Raw genomic sequence first — 18,806 nt, 5'->3', positions numbered from 1 at the left:
TACAAGTTTGAGAATTAAGCAGTGGGAATCTAAAATGAAGCACATAGTGCCACACAAACACTCCTTTGACTTCATTGTAATTTAGCTTTAACAATATTGCATCTAAAAAGAGGATAGGCAACTTTACTAATGAGCATTTTGTGAAATTGATGATATTAGATCATATGAAACAATATAATTGATTCAGCTATGAAATAACAACATTAAAGTACCTGTTCTTGAACGTCTTCTATATCTGAACTCAATAATCTAATAAATATAGGTACAGCTCCTGCCTCTAAAACTATACGAGTTTGTTGAGATGTACCTGATGCTATATTAGTTAACGCCCATGCTGCTTCAAACTATAAACATTAATAAAATACAATACATGTGTTATATAGTGTTATATGTTAACAGTTGTTTCAGATGACAGCTTTGAAAATTCTGAAGTATTTCTACATTGATCAAAATCAAGTTAGGCCTTAATTTCAAGTCAGAGTAAAGTTATAATTTGAATTTCAGATTCGGTAACACTCCAAGTGCAACGCCCTTTCTCTAAACTTCAATAATTTTCACTAGTCATTTCAGTCATATAAATTTACTCATATAATTATCAGTTTTTTTATCCATTTCATATTATAAATCCCTACCTGTAAAGACCAGCTTCCGTCTCTCTGTAAAAACTCAACAAATTTAGGAACCATTCCTGTATGAATTACTTCATCTATAGGTGGGTTTGGTTCTGAAATAAAATGCTTAAAATAATTTTCAGTAACAATAATAGGCCTGTAGTCTATAAAAAACTCACACAATTCCAAAATCTTTGAGTGTGGTTTTTGCAATCTATTAGAAAATTCCAGTACAAGTTGTCTTCTATAGATTGTAGTTTGTTTCATGAATATTTGTTGGAGATGTAAGAGCAACAACATTCTCAAAGCACCAAACTTCGGACAAATCTTTGGGATAATACAAATTCATCTGAAACTTTAATGCTAATCTACCAGTATCAGCCTCAAATTCTGTATTCATTTCAAGTTTATAAGACAATATTTACCTCTAGATAAGAGTTTTCGAAATTTTTGGGTAGCAACTTCCTGTTCTTCAGTATTATCACTGTATAATGCTTGCACCATTTCTGGAGTTATCCCTCCCTGAAAAATGGAGCAAAATCATTAACAATACAATTACTACAATTAAAGATATCATTTCAGTATGTAAAGCAGTTGTTTTACCAGGTGACACACACAAATTTAAGCCATACCAAAAGATGTATTTTGAATTATATCTTTAAGATTATGAGACTGGTAGTTACTGAGTTGATCATATTTACATAAAACAAACGTTGAAAAAGTTTTACCTTTCTGTAAGTCACATTTCAAAGGCAAGTGTTATAATGAAAAAATTTGGCCTTCCATGATAAAGAAATTTCCTGTTGCATAACATTACACCATGATCATTCCTTACAGATAGCTTTGAACAGTTTATTGACATGAAAATCTTCTTTCAGAATAAAAGAGAACTTACTGCAGAAGAGGATGACACTGTATTTTCCTGGACATCGCTAACTGTCATATCTTCACCAGGTGCTGGCATAGAAACATTTCGCCTCTTAAATAACTGTTGATCACGTTTCTGTTTACGAATCTGAATACCTTCCTCTTCCCTCCTTCTCCGTAACTCTGACGAATCTAATGCCAGATTTTTATAGGATTTAAGTCTGTGATTAGCATTTCCTACAGGATCGGTCATCTGCAAATGAATATAACAAAAATATAGGTTATCAAGATCAAAAAGGAATTGAAATGCATGCAAAAAATAAACATTATTGAATCAATCATTAACATTAAGCTTGCAGAAAATTACATTCCCAATTCCAATCATTTCCAGAACAAAGAAAAGTGTTTTATTTCAATAATTTAACCAATTTCAAAGATTTTTCTATTCAGACAAATGATATGCATCTGAATAGGTTGTTACAGAAGTTTTCAGTTAAAATTATCAAGCTATGTATTACATAAAAACATTCCAGTCAATAATTGCATTATACCTTTACAACTTGACAACTGAATAAGACCAAGTGTGTGCAGCCTCAACCAATCTGAGGCAGATGTCATGTAGTATAAAAAAGAAGCCATGCATGCAGTCAGAGGCGCACTAGCTTAAAGTTGACAACATGCCACTAGTAATGGTACTCAAATTGCTGACACAAGTGAATATCCAGATTTGAATCTCAACAAATTTTTGCTATCAACAATTGACTAGAATAATCGAAAGGTGTAGTTTCAGTCATCCCGATTAATATTTTCTTTCAAAACAACATATAATTTTAGTCAGGATAATCAAAGCTAGTTGTTAGGTTTCGATCAATGTTTCTTTCACTCGTTCGTGTCATGTTCTATTTTTGTAATCGTAGTTGAGGTGTCTGGAACAAGAATCGAACAAATCTATCCTGCAGACTCGAAACGCATTGCTCATGTAAATTCTTTTAATGAACAATAACAAATTTCTGTCAATTCCATGTTTTTTTTTTTGCCAAACCCTTTTTGATAAATATAACCATGATTATTGGCTCAGTGATGTTAATTGCTATTAATTTAAGAAAATCGTCCACTAAAAATGAAGTTTAGTGACCGATATAGGCTTCAGACCAATGCAATAAGCAAAAGTACTTTCATTTTACACAATTTACCAATATTCCACAACAAGCATGTGATATCTGTGTCTGAATGAAAAGTACCATAGCATAGAATTTGTGGGTTTGGGTCTTAAGATCAGCCTTCTGCATTATCATATTCTATATTATGAAAGTTATTATAGAATTATAGCATAGTTAAAGTTGTACATGTACCTGTACCGTAGCGTGTTTTTATCAGAATATAAATTACAAAACTCAATATTTAAATGGATTCAAGAAATCTATGAAAATAATATTATAATATCTCAAAGTACAATAATGCAATGGACAAAAATAATAAAATGGCATGTAGTGCCGTAGTGGTTTCCCCCTTTTACAAGTCCCCCAACCCCTTTCCCTGGTTTCCATGCCTATTTGAAGGGGTTTCCTCCCCTAATTAACATATAATTATAAATTAATTAAGAACTTGTTAATTTTTGATCAATTATTGTGATGGATGAACACAAGTAATGAATCAGGAAGCTAATGGAATAAATTGCTTTCATATTATCTGGGAACGAGATGTGTTATCTTAGTAAGCTCATCATACTCATCATAAAGTCCCATAGTATTCAGAGCTCATAAATAAGTGTAAGAGTGTAAGCTCTGACCAGCATTAGCAAGGAAGCACAAAACAAGAAAAGAATGTAAATAAAGATCTGACTGACTTCTGTAATCTATTATTATGTTAGTCTATCTTACTACTGTACTATGCATGCTAATAATAGATACTCATTTGTGGGCCATTTCTAACCATTACAATCTGATTCATGCCATCATGGTAAAAAATGTTTACAAGAATACAAATTAACAAAATTACACATACCTCAGCTGGCATCTATTCCAATTTAGATAGATAATTAATAAATTTCAATGATTAAAACGAAATAAAGGATCTAAAGCGTGATTTTCCTTATTAATTTTTTCTATGAATTTCCTCTCGTTGAACACTCACTTCAATGAGAATGAAGAATTTTTTAATGACATATCTCAGAATTCAAAAATTTTAGAAGAAAACTACAAGAAGCCGTAAGAAATATTCAAAATGAAGAAAAATATTAAATATATTTAGCAAGAAACAAAGACACTTTTTTCTATTTTAATTCTCGTATATACGTGAATTTAGATCCAAAATGTCGGCGCCCATTGAAGGTGAAAGGAAAGAGGTGTCATGCACAGATATTCTAGCTTTTCAGGTGTTTTATTTGTTGCGCTTTAGTATTTGTCAATAAGCACAAATGAAAGGACTTTTTTGGTCGAATTTGTAAATTATGCAGCTGATAGAGCGTTGTCAGGCGTATTACACCCGATAAAAATGAAATGTGCATTATATTCGCGATCATCATGCCTCTCGACTTGCATGCACTCATATGGTTATGTAAATAGTCACGATTGTCACACAGGCCATTGTCATTCTTATGTAACTTACTGTCCTTCCACAAAAGTAACAAAATCGCATTTTCTATCAATCAAAATAACAACATACTAGCCTACTCATACTGAAAAAATGTACTCCCTACCTTATGAAAATACTTATCTTCCAACTTCTCTGATTTCAAGACACCTAAGTACCAGGTTTAGCTTAATAGTACAGTGGTGTAACCTATTCTCATGGATATAAGGATTCAACACCGAAGTTTGTCATAGTTAAAAAAATGAAATTTTTTTTTATGTTTTAGATGTTTTCTCAGATATTCTATAAAGTAATTAAAATTGGTTTATTTCGATTTTCCATATTTCATGAGCAACCAACTCGGCAATACCGGGTGGTATAATTAAATTCTCCTAGTATTTATCTTTAATATCAATTTATTATAACTAGTGACAATTCCTTCAAAGAACCACGATTTTAAAAAAAATAGTGACTGACAAAATATGATACGTAGCGCGATTTATTGGTAAAAGTCACTGAAAAAACATAAGAATATGGTCCACTTTGTGTTCCATAGAAATTTTCTGCTGACACGGAATCCGCTAGTTGATCACGTGACTTCATGCGTTGGACTACATTCTAGCAGACGACACTTGGAATTCCGATTACGGCTAGGGATTATAAGGAAATTCGGCTGATAAAAAATGGTGATGTTTGGTAATAACTGAAATCCTCCATTTTGTATTTGTCAAAGTATACATTAATACATTTTACCTTGCTTGAAACTACTGGATTCATTCTACTAGCTGATATTGTACAGAAAACCCATGTTTATCAAAACAAACTAAGGGGAGGGGGAGGTCGCTCATGTAAATTATTAAACATTTCCGGCAATCCACGAATAATAGGTTTCCACGAAATTAGGTTACTTGACTGTATAATAATAATAGCTTGTTCTTATTGGAAAATCATCATCCTAAATTTAGTACAAGCAATGTTTTCAGATCCTCTGTTATGGGCTAATTTCTTTATTCTCTGCAGGATGCATTGAAGCGAATGAGGCTCATGGATGATAGAATTATTTATGCATTAAATACAAGTATACCCACTGAATCTTTTACAAATAAAGTAAATCCAGCTACAGAATGTGAAAAATTATATAGAGAGGTAATAGAGAGTACAACATTTATATACCTGCTTTGCTTATAAAACAGGGTTCAGTGACTTCATATTTAAACTTGGGTGTGCACAATACATGTAAATATACCTTTGGATTTAATTGATGAACGTTCCAAGTAATTGATGAGTGTAGACATGGAAATAGTTATAATCAAGCATCGGGCTGACCATGTTTATACAACCTAGTGAACCTACCGTAATTTCCTTCAATTGCATTATATCATAATGTTGCCTGTCCTGTCATCTTTGATTAGAAACAGAAACCTACTATATAAGACTCCATTTTTCTTTCATGTCTTATAATGAATCAAATTATCATCATGTCCTTGATTTTCATTATAAAAATGGTCCTTGATAAAAATTTCTTATTTCACTAATCAAAAGTGTTTTGCGTTATTTACTATTTTCTTTCTAAACAGATGCTGAAGGAACATGAGTCTAGACAAGTGGTGATTAAAAAATGTATAACTGAAGTCTCACAAAAGGTCAATGCTCTAAAGGATCAACGGGCCAAAGATGAAGATGATATGACTGTTTATAAAAACTTAAGAAAGGAACAAAAAATGGTACATATTATTATATCTAAATATAAATATTGTATAAGAAATATTTTGTTACTCAGAGTTTGCACTGTGCAATAATACTTCTTCTTGGCAGTCATGATTCTGCATCAACTGTAGCTACATCAGCAAAATTTATAATATTTGTGCCAACATGTTAAAATTTGAACAAAGTTGAATTTTAGTTTTTGCAACTGCTTTTTTTTTGTAGTTACATTTAATGCAAAATGAATTAAATGTAGAAGAAGTATTAAAAGATAGAAGTTATAGGGTAAGTAATTTATTGATGTTGCTATTCTTCCTTTTCTGTTGTGATTGATTTCTACATGAACAGGATACTTATAGAAGTCTTCAGTGACAAGTGAAAAGCCCAATGATAGCTTGCACCAATCAAATTTTCAGTTAGACAGCTGGTTCTTGCAATTTCAAGCATTTTTATGATGTTACTTTTTAAGAGACAGCTTTTGTGTTGGTAATGCCATTAGCACTAACTCTTAGTGTAATTTTGTAAGAACCATAGATATCTTGACTGAGATTGAAATGATGTAAATCATTGCTATCAGTAACCCCAATATACTTAAAAAGTCGCACAAACGTTTAGAATTCCTTTCATTCTAAATTCTCAAGGGTTAGTATTTGTTATCTTGTTTATCTGATAGTATTAGGGATTATGAATAGAGAATAGAAGAAGTAATTTACTAATGTTTTACTTTCAGACATTTGATGAGAAATGTAGGAGAGTTTATACTATACCTAAATTAAATGTTTGATGATGTCATGATAGTTAATTTTATCACCAACATGTTTGTCTATATGAAGATTGTCAGATGTATGGATGTTGAAATTGAGCCATTTATCCTGTGATTCCATACCATCATAACAGTTATTTTATTGTGTGCCTGTAGTTACATCGTTGATTTTGTGAAGGATCTAATAAAAGATTATAAATTTGTGATTAAGTATAGAGAAAAACATACCTCATACTGTTTTTAAGGAAATGCCAAGACTCATATTAGTGTTGAAGCTGATTTCCTTTTTGGGAAACATTAACCTCTGATGGTGTCAATACTAGAAACTAGGCCAATAAAAAATGCACACACTGCCATTGATCCCATGGCAATATGAACAAATAACTCTTCTGATTTCGCAAACAAGTTACTAAATATGACTAAAAGGTAGCAAAACACATATGAGCATTTTGAAATTGTATTAGGCAATTAATTTTGACAATTCTTAAACGCCCCGTTGATCCTGTAAAAATTGGGGAGTTTGTTTAGCTCATTATCTCATTATTATGAGCCTTGGCATTTCCTTGAAGGTTATGAAGAAATTTCTAGGATATTTTTTTATTGACAGAATGCATTCATTTGAAAAGTTTGAATATTTGCATCATTAATTGAAATGCAGTATTGTTTCATCTTTATCATTAAGGTTGTTGTGAATTGGGTTTGAGAACATCCTTAGTGCATAGGCCTAGTATTTGAATGTTCATTCGGAGTATAAATGTTTTTCAATGAAATATATATCAATGAATAAAAAGAAGTCATTAAATAAGAAGCATTCGTCAAGCTTCAAGCTCTCGTAGTTGTCTTTTTGTTGGTTTAGAATAACTGGGGTCTTGTATTTTTTGATGTGCCTTATTAACAGGAAATTCGCTGTAGTCTGAATGTTATTATCCCCCTTAGATAAAGTTCTTCACGTTGGAGGTATAATAACATTTCTAAAATGGCGTCGGTAAGTCAAGATAAATCGTAATACTTTATTATTATTTTTTCAATTATTCAATGAATAGGTAATGAACATAGATCAGAAGTTATAATCAAAAGGAAATAGTAGCGGAGGCTACCTTACATACAGGTAACCAAGAATAATAAAGAAGTGAGCTGGCATTGTAATATAGCAATATTTGCTTCACCACCAGCTAGCTGTTTCTGAACATATAGTCCAGCCATGAACTCTGCTACTACCGTCCAAGTATTACACTACAATGCTGAAATCCATAGTCTCTTCTTTTGACCTAGACCAGTACTTCTATAATAGAGTATATTACTGAAATAATATCTTATTTATTTCCAAATGATATACTGCTGATAGCTGAGTAGAGCCCTCCATTGCAGCAATACTGATTAAATTATATCCCTCTAGTTTAAAATTCAAAAAGATTTATTTATTTGCATTTGTTTTCTTAAGGCCTGAATTAATCTATTCATTTCATTTTTAACATACAAGAAAAAGACCTACAATGGCTACATTCTGGGCTTAGTTTGTCATTTGTTACTATTTTATAATCTTTAGCTCTTATGCACGTTAAAAACTAGGCCTACAGTTTTTGAACTTTTGATAGAAGAGTTATAAATATTGTTTTAATCTTTAATAACAAATGTACCTAATACTAAAAAAGAAGATTAAGCATTGTAAGAAATAAATTTATATTTCAGACTAGTGTAAGTAGTAGTGTACCTGGTCCATCCTCATCTAAACCAACAGCTAAAGAACGAATGAATAGACTCAGAGAACTGGAACTTCGCATGGTAAGGTCAACATTTCTTTACAAACAGTAATGCTATAAATGAAAAGAGCCTGTTCTCAATCCTTTTTATAATTAAGTATTGTTTGATAATAAATTGCAATAAAAGCTTTTTTACACGCTCACATTATAATGTCGTATATTGTTTTCGCCCATGTCTGTCTGTCCACAACTGGCTTGTGAATGCAATAGAGACTGCAGTTTTTATCTGATTTTAATGATATTTGGTGTGATCATTTATATTCAAATTTGATGATCTTTCGATGACATTTTTTGACTCATTGCTCTTGATTTACGAAAAGTGCATCAAAATTTGTTTGTGAACACAATGGAGAATATAGTTTTCATCCAATTTAAATGAAAATTGGTGTGAATATTTATGATGATGAGATCTTGGACAAGTTCGAATTTTACGATCTTTCTATAAACAGTTTTTCTGTTATTGCCTTGACTTAAAAGAAAAATGTGTCAAAATTTGTTTGCGTACACAACTGAGACAACTGTTTTCATTCGATTTGCATGAAATTTGGTTTGAATATTTATAATGATGAGACCCATTATACAAACTATAAATCTTTTTCAAGATATACAATAGCATTATATTACAAATAGAAAACTTAATTTTGTAGAATGAGGCTCGTAAGTTAAATCATGTAGAAGTTGTAGCTGAAGATGAAAGAAAGAAAAGACCAGCCAATTATGATGCTAAAATAAAACGTACAGAATGGGAAGATGAACAAGAGAGGGCAAGAGAGGTATTTATGAATCTGATAAAAATATTTTTGATGTCAGAAATCTTTATCAGGAATACAATGTAAAAAACACAACTACAAATTTACACAGGGAATGGCTTGCATAAAAAATAGTCCAGTTAATTTTTAAAGTTGTCTATTAGTATTAGAATAATGTGCATTGGTTGATATTAGTACCTTGAATTTTTTCTTGTATGCTCATCGGAACTTCAAAAGCTTTGGTCTTAAATTGATTATGAAAATATGTATGTGTTTGTTTTTACTGTAGGAATGTGTGAAGAAAGGAGAGAACTATGATAGAGTTAAATTATTAGATTGGGGAGCAGATGAAGTAGAGAGATGGGACAAAAAGAAGAAAAAGAAAAATCCTGATGTTGGTTTTTCTGGTAAGTAAATAAATTTTATTGTAGAAATTAGTAACCTCAAAATGTTTTATGGGTGCAGACAATCAGGGAAAGATTACCTTGGTGATTGTTCAAGGATCCTCCAAATCTGTTAGACTTAAAAACTTTAAAACCTATATCATGAAACAGATTCATTTCCTTAAAAAGAGTTTCTCCTGGAAAGATCTTGTTTCAGTAATGAACAAAATAAGGACTTGAAATACCATTGTGTTTCAAATAAAGGCAAGAGTGTCTTGCCATTAGTTAACATGAGTAATCAATCTTGACTATTGCTCCAAAATTGAACTATTCTTTAAAGGGATTGTAAAGAGGTTTTCTAAAAATTGTATGTGTATCAGGGTTACTGATTGCATGAAATTGTATCATTCCAAAAAGACGTCTGTGGTTCCTGTCATTCTATTAAAACTACGCATTTGATGCCGTCACAAATAGTGACGTGCCTTTTGTGATAAAGCACATGGAATAGAGCAAATTAATGCTATCAGTATCCCCAATACACATAAAAATTTTAGAAAACCTCTTTTAATTCCTTTTAAGTGTCTAATAATCTACATTCACAATGATTCGAACTAATTGTCCAATTGTATCCTACATGTAAATTGACTTGCACCTCATTGGGCTAGTGAAAATGGGCAACTGAATACAGAGTGAGAAATTTTACCAGGACAGAGGAATAAGCCTACTCAAAATATATATTTAAAATCTATAAGCTTAGTTAAGTTATGTATCTGTGATGTGCCCTTTACCTGCTATATCATCTTTTGCTTGAGAGGAAACTACTATTATAATATATCTATATATTTAAATTTGTAGATTATGAACAGGCAACACATAGACAGTATTCTGGATTAACAAAGAAAATTAAACCAGACATGAGACAGTATGACAGACAGAAAGAAAAGCTGTAAGTTTTGTTGTTTCCTATTTAATATGACTTAGCTTTTATGTAATCCATAATTAAGGAAAAGTACTAACTAAATTACTATTCCAGAATATGAGGCCAAATTGATGTCTTGATTTGTTTATTTTTATTTATGTTATATATTATTTTATAGAGGAGAAGATTTTTACGCTAACTCCAATACACTTGGTTTACATCATCAGAAAGATTCAGAAGACGCTGTCAATAGAATGGTAGAAGATTTAGAAAAACAGTAAGTACATAATATTATGCAACATGTCATATATGTTATAATAAAATATTGAGATTTTCTTTGATCTTTTCATTGAATAAACGAGTGGGAGGTGCTTAGCTGTGCTATAACTAGGTTTAAATCATGCTTATAACTTGATTTACTCTGTAAATGTGTGAACAGAGTGGGGTGACTGAAGTAGTCTGTACAGATAATTACTGACATATTAGCCCAACCCTTAAAACGAGCTGCAACAAATAAACTAAATTGTATTCATGATTGTGTCGACAATGTAACGAAATTAGCACATACATCCAGCCCCAATCATAGTCTCAATATTTCGAGCTCACAATATATAACCCCGACCTACAGGCTTGGTGTTTAAAACAGTTAACTCATGTAAAATATCAATATTGACAATCCAAAATTAAAAACAACTGTTCAAGAGTGCACATACCTGACTATCATTTTTACATCTTTAATCTGTTACAGGATTGATAAAAGATCTAAATATAGTAGAAGAAGGCAATTTGATGAAGATGCTGATATTGATTATATTAATGAAAGAAATATGAAATTCAATAAGAAATTGGAGAGATTCTATGGTGATTATACATCAGAAATCAAACAGAATTTAGAGAGAGGAACAGCTGTTTGAATATTATTTGTCTACCTGGAATTTTAAAAGTGTAATTATAAGATAGCTGGACATGTTATGGAAAAATGTTGGTATATAATATAATTGGAAAACTTGCAATGTAAACATGTTGGTCTATAATTCAACTGAAGGAATACTTGCACTGTTAAATGTTGGTGTATAATTCAACTGGAGTTGTAAACATTTTGGTATATCTTTTAAAACTGGAAAAATTGGCACAGCTATAAGTTGGTCCTTATGGAAGATAAATTGTCATTTGCATATTACGTAATTGGTTCCATGTAAATCTTGCCCTTGAACTAACATTTGGTCTTAACAAGAAAACTAATTAGTCCACTTAGTAATTAGTGAGTAATTCAACGATTGAGTTAAATCAACGATTAAGTTAAAGTACTTTGATTTGGTTTTATTATTTCTATAATAGTAAATAGACATGTGTGTATATAAAGATAATGTATATAAATAAAATGTGTATAAATATTAGATTATGAAAAGTGTTTGCGCATTGTTGTCTCTATAATGAAAAGGCCATTTACCGAAGTCCTACAAATCCTAATATCTGGATTAAACGGGAGGTTGTATCTTTTTAAACAAGTATCCAAAACAAGGGTGTATTAACTGCGAGGTTGTTCGCTTTTAATGCTGCCAGCCTGTGGAAAGAATTTCACGAAGTCAACCTGGATACGCTCCAATTCAATGAATAATTGGAAATAAACATACCAAACATCAAGCCAAGGGAAAACATCCTTGGCAGAATTGTTGGATTTGCGACTTATCATTTGAGTTATTTGTGTTGAAAATACTCTAAATTTGTCGAACAGTAAAACGATACCTGAGCAATTCTTGCAATTATTACACGATTCTAAATGCGGCAACAGGTTATTAATTAACACCATCAAGTTCACCTTAACGAGGGTAACTGCATGAAAAACTCTCAAGAGGAAGCTCTTAAGGGAGAAAGGGGCTTTTGTAAAACGGGTAAGTTGAAACCAGCCTTATAATTTCTAACACACAAACTCGACACTTTGCCCCTTCCCAATTTGCCCCTTTCCCATATTGCCCCTTGCTATATTGACCAAAATTTTCCAATGATTGTTATATCTATGACAAGAGAAAGAAGGCATTATTGGTAGGATCTTTTAACATTGCTTCTTTGATTAGATGGTGATCTGACGCTGTTTCACTATTCATAAATGATGGGCGGGGATTTGAAATGAGCATGTGATTTGGGTAAATTGTAGCATTCTTCGTGGGGTAAGTTGTATATGTATTAAGGTATGCCTAGACGTTTAATTATATCGCTGAACAGGTGGAAAGTGGATACAGTGTGTTCAATTTAAGCACTGATTAAACGAAGACTGTACTAACAGTGAATCAATACAGCTTAGTCTCCGACAAATCTGATTTTGCAATTTTAAAGATTTTAAAAATCAAAAGAATCCATATAGAATTCTTGCTTGTAGAGTGAGCAGGAGTTGCACAATACAGATAATGGATTGAAAACGCTAAGGGCCACTTTTCAACTAATTAGTATAGGCAGTAGATTTTTGAATTAAGTAAACGTTTAGTCCGAAATATCTGCCTCTATTCCAGCCTCTGGTATATATTTTGACAGTTGTCAGCTGGAGTAGAATAAAAGACCATAACATAATATTGAATTACCTTCAGATGATTGTAAATCAGTGTTGGGCATCACCGTAACTTTCGCTTTGTTAGTATCACGTGACTGTGGCCTTTGAACTTTTGGCTGCACACAGTTTTAAATGACTGATGCTAGATCAGTTTCGCCAAAAATAACACTTTGATGGAAGCGGAGACATGATATAAGTAGGGAGAAAATGACAGGGGCTATTTGTTCTGTCTCTATACACCAGCTGACATCTGTCCAAATAGATATCATAATCTGGAATAGAGACCGATGTTTTGGTCTAGTAAACGTGATGAGTATGAAGTGAAGTCAAGAGAATCAAAATAGTGAAAAAATAAAAATCTGTAATGTAACAAATCAACTTTAACATATAAATTTACAGGAATGTATCGAATTTTGAATTTTCTAAATTGAAATAGTAAATGACTTCAAAAGTTCCATCGGTGTGATAAGATCTTTTATAGTTATCAATCATTGCTTGAATTTCTGACGTGGAATTCTGGAATTTATGATTGCTCTTCCTTGCTGAAAATACATAAGAGAAAAACTACACCTTGAGTACAATATGCCTTTACTGTCATTCAATAAGCTAGACGAAATATTGTTTTGTAGATTGTTACCACGAAAAACAATTTTCTGTGGTCAAATTATTTTACACCTCTTGAAATATCCGAAGTTGTTTCACCAGAGCGAAATGAATCGGAAAGTTAACTGACAGTTTTGCAACGGACAGACCCTGTGGATATATCAGAGTTAACACTGGACGTAAAACAGCAGTTTGTTGGCTCAGTAGACAGATCTCTGAATCACCAGCTTATCAGGGGAAGAGAGTAAATCTTCTCTGGTACCCCACGTTATAGTTTTCTCTGGTTACCCAAGTAGGGTTTGGAACCCCCTTGGTTGGGAAGCAGATCTTTTCCAAAAGGTATGGACTGATTAGTATAGATAGATCCCCTTTCTTCTCCCCGTATAATTCATTGCTAGAATATTGAATAAGAACATACCTTCAGCAACTAGAAAGTTGGACATATATTGGCTAACTTCGACAGCACTTTCATCGTGGTCTATATTAAGTTTAGGATTCCATACAAAATTATTTTTCTCTGGATGCCATTGAACACCATAAAAGGGGTAATCTTTCGCTGTAACAGATGATATTGAACATTATAATCTAAATCGCCATCTACAAGAACGCCCTACCCCCGCTTTTATCATTTCGTATAGATAAAGAATGGCTTATGTCGCCCACCCCCAATTAATGGAAATGCCACTGTGTACTACCTTCAAAGACAAAAGTGGAAGAGATTATCATTACCTTCGAAAGTGGACACAAATTCAATACCCTCTCTATCTGTATTAGTTGATAACACATTATAGAAGCTATATAATGATTTAGTATTATGGAATGTCTGAAATAAATTTAAAAAATAATGCAATATTCAATTTCCAAGAAGAAAAACCATACGGACGACTGTCATGTGTATCATTTTTACAATTGCTTTATTTACTATACTTATCATTCTGAATATATAATTGTGTTCCACGGAGAAAGGAGTAACATGTTCAGAACCTTGTGTCACTGATGAAAAATTAAAATGGAAAGACTTGCAATGTTTTTTTAACTGAATTATACCTTTGTTGTCATGCTGTAGTGATGGTTATTATATGTAACAGGTTTCTGTGTTAGAAAGTCATAAATTCTTGACGGCAATGGGCCAAACAACCTACTCTTGCCTGAAAAATATGACAGTGAATAGCTTTATGATACCCACGATACCATAGTTCCATTACGACGAAAAAAGTCGCCGTAATTCAATAAAGGTTGCAAGACAAATTTAGTGAACCTGTCACTTTCCGTCTTCACAATGAAGTCTGGTAATCAGGATGCCAAAAATTCATTATATTACTAAATAGCGAAAGCTACTGATACTCAAGTATGAGTATCACAGAGGAATATTCGCTATCAAAGTGAGTATATGCCATTTCAAAAAGTGAGCGCCAGCGTCGGTGCGTCTTCTGGATTTCATTTTAATTGAATATGTCACAAACGAATCAAGTTCAAGTGAAAAGTCTGTGTCTGGGCTACGCATGTCAGACGAGAACTTACCTGCTAAAGATTTTGAGATATTTAGAGGTAAAGGTAAATTTTCACTATCAGTACTGCTTAATAAATCGACATCTGCTGTTAGATTAGTTAATAGTTGAAAGCCTTGACAAGTTCCCCATAGTGGAAAAAAATCACCTTCATCGTTAGCCTGTTAAACAAATTGAATTATAAATATGTTAGGGTTGAAATGTTCCACCTTTACTTCCATACCTTATAGGAAGTTAACCACTCTATTTCATGGTCTATATAGAATATGAGATTGTGACAAATCGCAACAAAACAAGAGACAACATGATCATTCTAGATGGCTGCTTGAAGATTTTTTTCACTTGCTGTGTACTGCACCCATCAAGCAGAAATGATCTCTCACTACAGAAAAAAATGGATTCAACATATAAGCTTCAAGCTTCAAAGGAATAGATATTTTGATCAAACTGCAACCGTTATTGCTTAATATTATCTACAGATTTTCATATTGTTTAACGCTGAAAACATGGAAAAAGAATGACCTTGGTACCTTTATAGCTAAGTCATAAATATATCTGCCACTATGAGCATAATAACTACTTATTAGGCCCACACCGCCACCAGGAAACAACACTCTGTAAACAAAATGCACAATTTCTGATTCATAAAAACAGGCTTGAAACCATAGTACAAGTCAGCAGATTAACGAGGAAGTAATTGTTAAGTTGTAAATGAAAATCTGTTTTCATTTCCTTGTTTTCAGGAAGCAGAATAAGTAATATTACACTGACTCATAACAACATGATTGAAAAGTATATTATAGGGTCATTAAACGATCTATCTTGTGCAATAAACTAGAAAGTTTATTAAGACTATATATAGCTTAAAATGAATATTTTTTAAAGTATATTTCTTAAATTACCAATACTAAATATACTGCATGGGATAAAATAAAAATAATCTATAAGCTTAAACATACCCATTAATTTGTGAAAAAGCTTTTTCATAATAACGTTTGGGTTGATCAGCTCTGAAAAATATATTTCAAAATACCATAATGAATGACCGTAAATTTAAAAATCATTTCAAATCTGTAGAACAGAAAACCAGTTTATACATCAGAATATATCAACCCTTCCAATTTCTGGAGTTTCTATGGGGCTTGTCCGGCCTTGCATCTCCCTGCCACCCCCAACCACCCCCATGTACCAAATTTCTTATCAACAAGTCTTGTCACCACCCCCCCCCCCCCCCCCCGCAACTAATGATACCTAAAAACACCACTGTTTCTACCGTGGAAAGTGATTGTAAGGCATATTACCTTTTGATCATCCATATACTGACTTAAATTCATCCTAACCAAGTTAACTTCACTTTTAAAATTTTTTAATTCCAGACGAAACTCTTACCTCACTGGAACTACTCTCGCCCCCGATGCCTCTAAATAATTGACATAACTAGCTGGTATAAACGTTTCTTCTTTTCCTGATACCTTTTGAGTTAATATACCTTTAAATTCATACAGAAATCATATACATGTAATTCATGAATAATTTTGTAATTTTTACATGGTTATGAAGAAGAAATAAAAAGAGTAATTTGTGATGTAACAACAAAAGGGGCACCAGAATCAGCCCCGTCGTCAGGAATGAATTGGTGCCGGGGCTCAGATTTTGTAATCAGAAAATCTGAAAGATTAAGGCCCAGAGAGCTCATTTCTGACAATTAAAGGTGCCAAAACGTATCAAAATCAAAGACACTGTAAACTAATCAATCTCTGATGAACTGAAGAAGGTTTTGCTGGGGTTTAATTATCACTTGCTGGGGCACAGCCCCCACGGACCCCACCCTAGCGACGGGGCTAACCAGAATACATATATATATATGTATATATATATATCATATATATATATATATCACGAATCATACAGTTAGAGCAATGCAGAAGAAATAATGGCATTCATAACCCTCCGTAAAGTAAGATTTCTTTAAATAGACTGCCTAACCTACATAACGGGTTAAATAAAAGAAAATTTAGAACAACTTACCGATAATAGGTCTCAAATTTGTGCTCTCAACTTCTAGAAAAAGAACAATGAATATAGTGATACATTTAAATACGTCTTTGGCTTTAACCATCATGACTATAGGGCTTCTTAAAAGGTTCGATCGGTAGACCCAAAATTAATCTAGTTCCTCATCCTAATGTTATTGCTATATACGTGGTTAATAGGCTATACGTTATCAGTAACTAAGTATAGGCCAACACTAAAATATAAACAGCCAGCTCGATACGGTGGCTGATTTAGGACACAAAGTAAACTTTGAGCTGTCAGGTATATATAGAGCAAATTAAACTTTCGTAGGCCATATTTTCAATTAGTGTTGTGTAGATGCAAAGTAAATCAATTAAACTAAAATGTTGAATCACCATTTGAAATATTAATAAAGTGCAGAAAGACGCTATAGGCAGACCGCCGACTCCACCCCTGAACTAAAATGGCCATAACTCGGCCAATTTTGACCCGAGAGGTACAATTTTTGTATTGAAAGCTGATCATTTCCTCCATCTATTTCAGTAGAAAACAGAAGTTCGACATTTTTTCAAACTTTGGAGAAAATCGACTTCGAAGTTGTACCCTTGATTTTCAGAGGAATATCGCTTATATTTTGTTTTGGGAAAAAAGTCTGATACTAAAAGTGCTGTAACTGGCAGAGATTCCAAGATAGGAAGCTGAAATTTGGAACACAACAACTTCAGATGGGTGTGTACCTTCAGTGCAAATTTCAACTTTACATCTATGATAGTTTTCGAACGACAGCCTGTTAAAGTTTTGGCCTTCACCAAAACCAGTGCAATGAGACCCTATAGGCGGACCGCCGACCCCCACACTAAAATGGCCATAACTTCGCCAATTTTGACCCCAGAGGTATAATTTTTGTTGCAAACAGAAGTTTAACATGTCTTCTATTTATTTAAGTCGAAAACAGAAATTCGGATTTTTTGAAATCTTTTGGGAAAATCGACTTAGAAGTTCCACCCGAATTTTCAAGAGGGAAATTTGCTTATATTTTGGATCGGGAAAAAATCTGAACTTCAAAGTGCTGTAACAGGCAGAGTTTTCACGGTAGAGACTTGGAATTTGCAACATAACAACTTCCAATAGGTGTGTACCTTCAGTGCAAATTTCAACTTTCTAGCTCTGATCGAACGAGAGCCTGTCAAAGTTTTGGTCTTCACCCCGTTGAAAATACAGTGAAGAAAGACGCTATAGGCAGACCGCCGACACCACCCCTGACCTAAAATGGCCAGAACTCGGCCAATTTTGACCCGAGAGGTACAATATTTGTTTGTAATGAAAGCTGATCATTTCCTCCACCTATTTCAGTAGAAAACAGAAGTTCGACATTTTTTCAAACTTTGGAGAAAATCGACTTTGAAGTTGTACCCTTGATTTTCAGAGGAAAATCGCTTATATTTTGTTTTGGGAAAAAAGTCTGAGACTGAAAGTGCTGTAACTGGCAGAGATTTCAAGATAGGGAGCTGAAATTTGGAACACAACAACTTCAGATGGGTGTGTACCTTCAGTGCAAATTTCATCTCTGATAGTTTTCGAACGACAGCCTGTTAAAGTTTTGGCCTTCACCCAAACCAGTGCAATGAGACCCTATAGGCGGACCGCAGACCCCCACACTAAAATGGCCATAACTTCGCCAATTTTGACCCCAGAGGTATAATTTTTGTTGCAAACGGAAGTTTAACATGTCTTCTATCTATTTCAGTCGAAAACAGAAATTCGGATTTTTTGAAATCTTTTGGGAAAATCGACTTAGAAGTTCCAA

At 33.0% G+C, this 18,806-nt stretch overlaps 4 protein-coding genes across 4 annotated transcripts; 2 read left to right on the top strand and 2 right to left on the bottom strand.

The window, feature by feature from the left end:
• Window positions 1-584: 584 nt before the first annotated feature.
• LOTGIDRAFT_108019 (hypothetical protein) lies at window positions 585-1,731 on the bottom strand (the record flags this gene model as incomplete). The annotated part of the gene is made up of 3 exons (XM_009066990.1): window positions 585-724; window positions 1,037-1,129; window positions 1,503-1,731. The coding sequence occupies 3 exons, from the start codon at window positions 1,729-1,731 to the stop codon at window positions 585-587; spliced, it is 462 nt and encodes a 153-aa protein (XP_009065238.1).
• Window positions 1,732-5,084: 3,353 nt separating this feature from the next.
• On the top strand, window positions 5,085-6,537 carry LOTGIDRAFT_108041 (hypothetical protein; the record flags this gene model as incomplete). The annotated part of the gene is made up of 4 exons (XM_009066989.1): window positions 5,085-5,195; window positions 5,627-5,773; window positions 5,979-6,038; window positions 6,484-6,537. 4 exons carry the CDS (start codon window positions 5,085-5,087, stop codon window positions 6,535-6,537), a joined length of 372 nt encoding a protein of 123 aa, XP_009065237.1.
• Window positions 6,538-6,883: 346 nt separating this feature from the next.
• LOTGIDRAFT_184158 (hypothetical protein) lies at window positions 6,884-11,738 on the top strand. Its single transcript, XM_009066988.1, has 7 exons — window positions 6,884-7,501; window positions 8,206-8,298; window positions 8,924-9,049; window positions 9,315-9,432; window positions 10,264-10,354; window positions 10,506-10,604; window positions 11,076-11,738. The coding sequence occupies exons 1-7, from the start codon at window positions 7,493-7,495 to the stop codon at window positions 11,239-11,241; spliced, it is 702 nt and encodes a 233-aa protein (XP_009065236.1). The 5' UTR covers window positions 6,884-7,492; the 3' UTR covers window positions 11,242-11,738.
• A 1,476-nt stretch (window positions 11,739-13,214) lies between these two features.
• LOTGIDRAFT_229608 (hypothetical protein) lies at window positions 13,215-17,196 on the bottom strand. The gene is made up of 9 exons (XM_009066987.1): window positions 17,012-17,196; window positions 16,373-16,472; window positions 15,943-15,993; window positions 15,514-15,598; window positions 14,997-15,144; window positions 14,523-14,623; window positions 14,205-14,298; window positions 13,894-14,031; window positions 13,215-13,414 (listed from the first exon to the last, which is right to left on the bottom strand). The coding sequence occupies exons 1-9, from the start codon at window positions 17,103-17,105 to the stop codon at window positions 13,266-13,268; spliced, it is 960 nt and encodes a 319-aa protein (XP_009065235.1). The 5' UTR covers window positions 17,106-17,196; the 3' UTR covers window positions 13,215-13,265.
• Between the last annotated feature and the right edge of the window lie 1,610 nt (window positions 17,197-18,806).

Source organism: Lottia gigantea (genome assembly GCF_000327385.1).
Source record: "Lottia gigantea unplaced genomic scaffold LOTGIsca_8, whole genome shotgun sequence".
NCBI classification, from domain to species: Eukaryota; Metazoa; Mollusca; class Gastropoda; family Lottiidae; genus Lottia; species Lottia gigantea.
The sequence above is the reverse complement of the archived record's forward strand: the minus strand, read 5'-3'. Positions and strand labels throughout refer to the sequence as shown.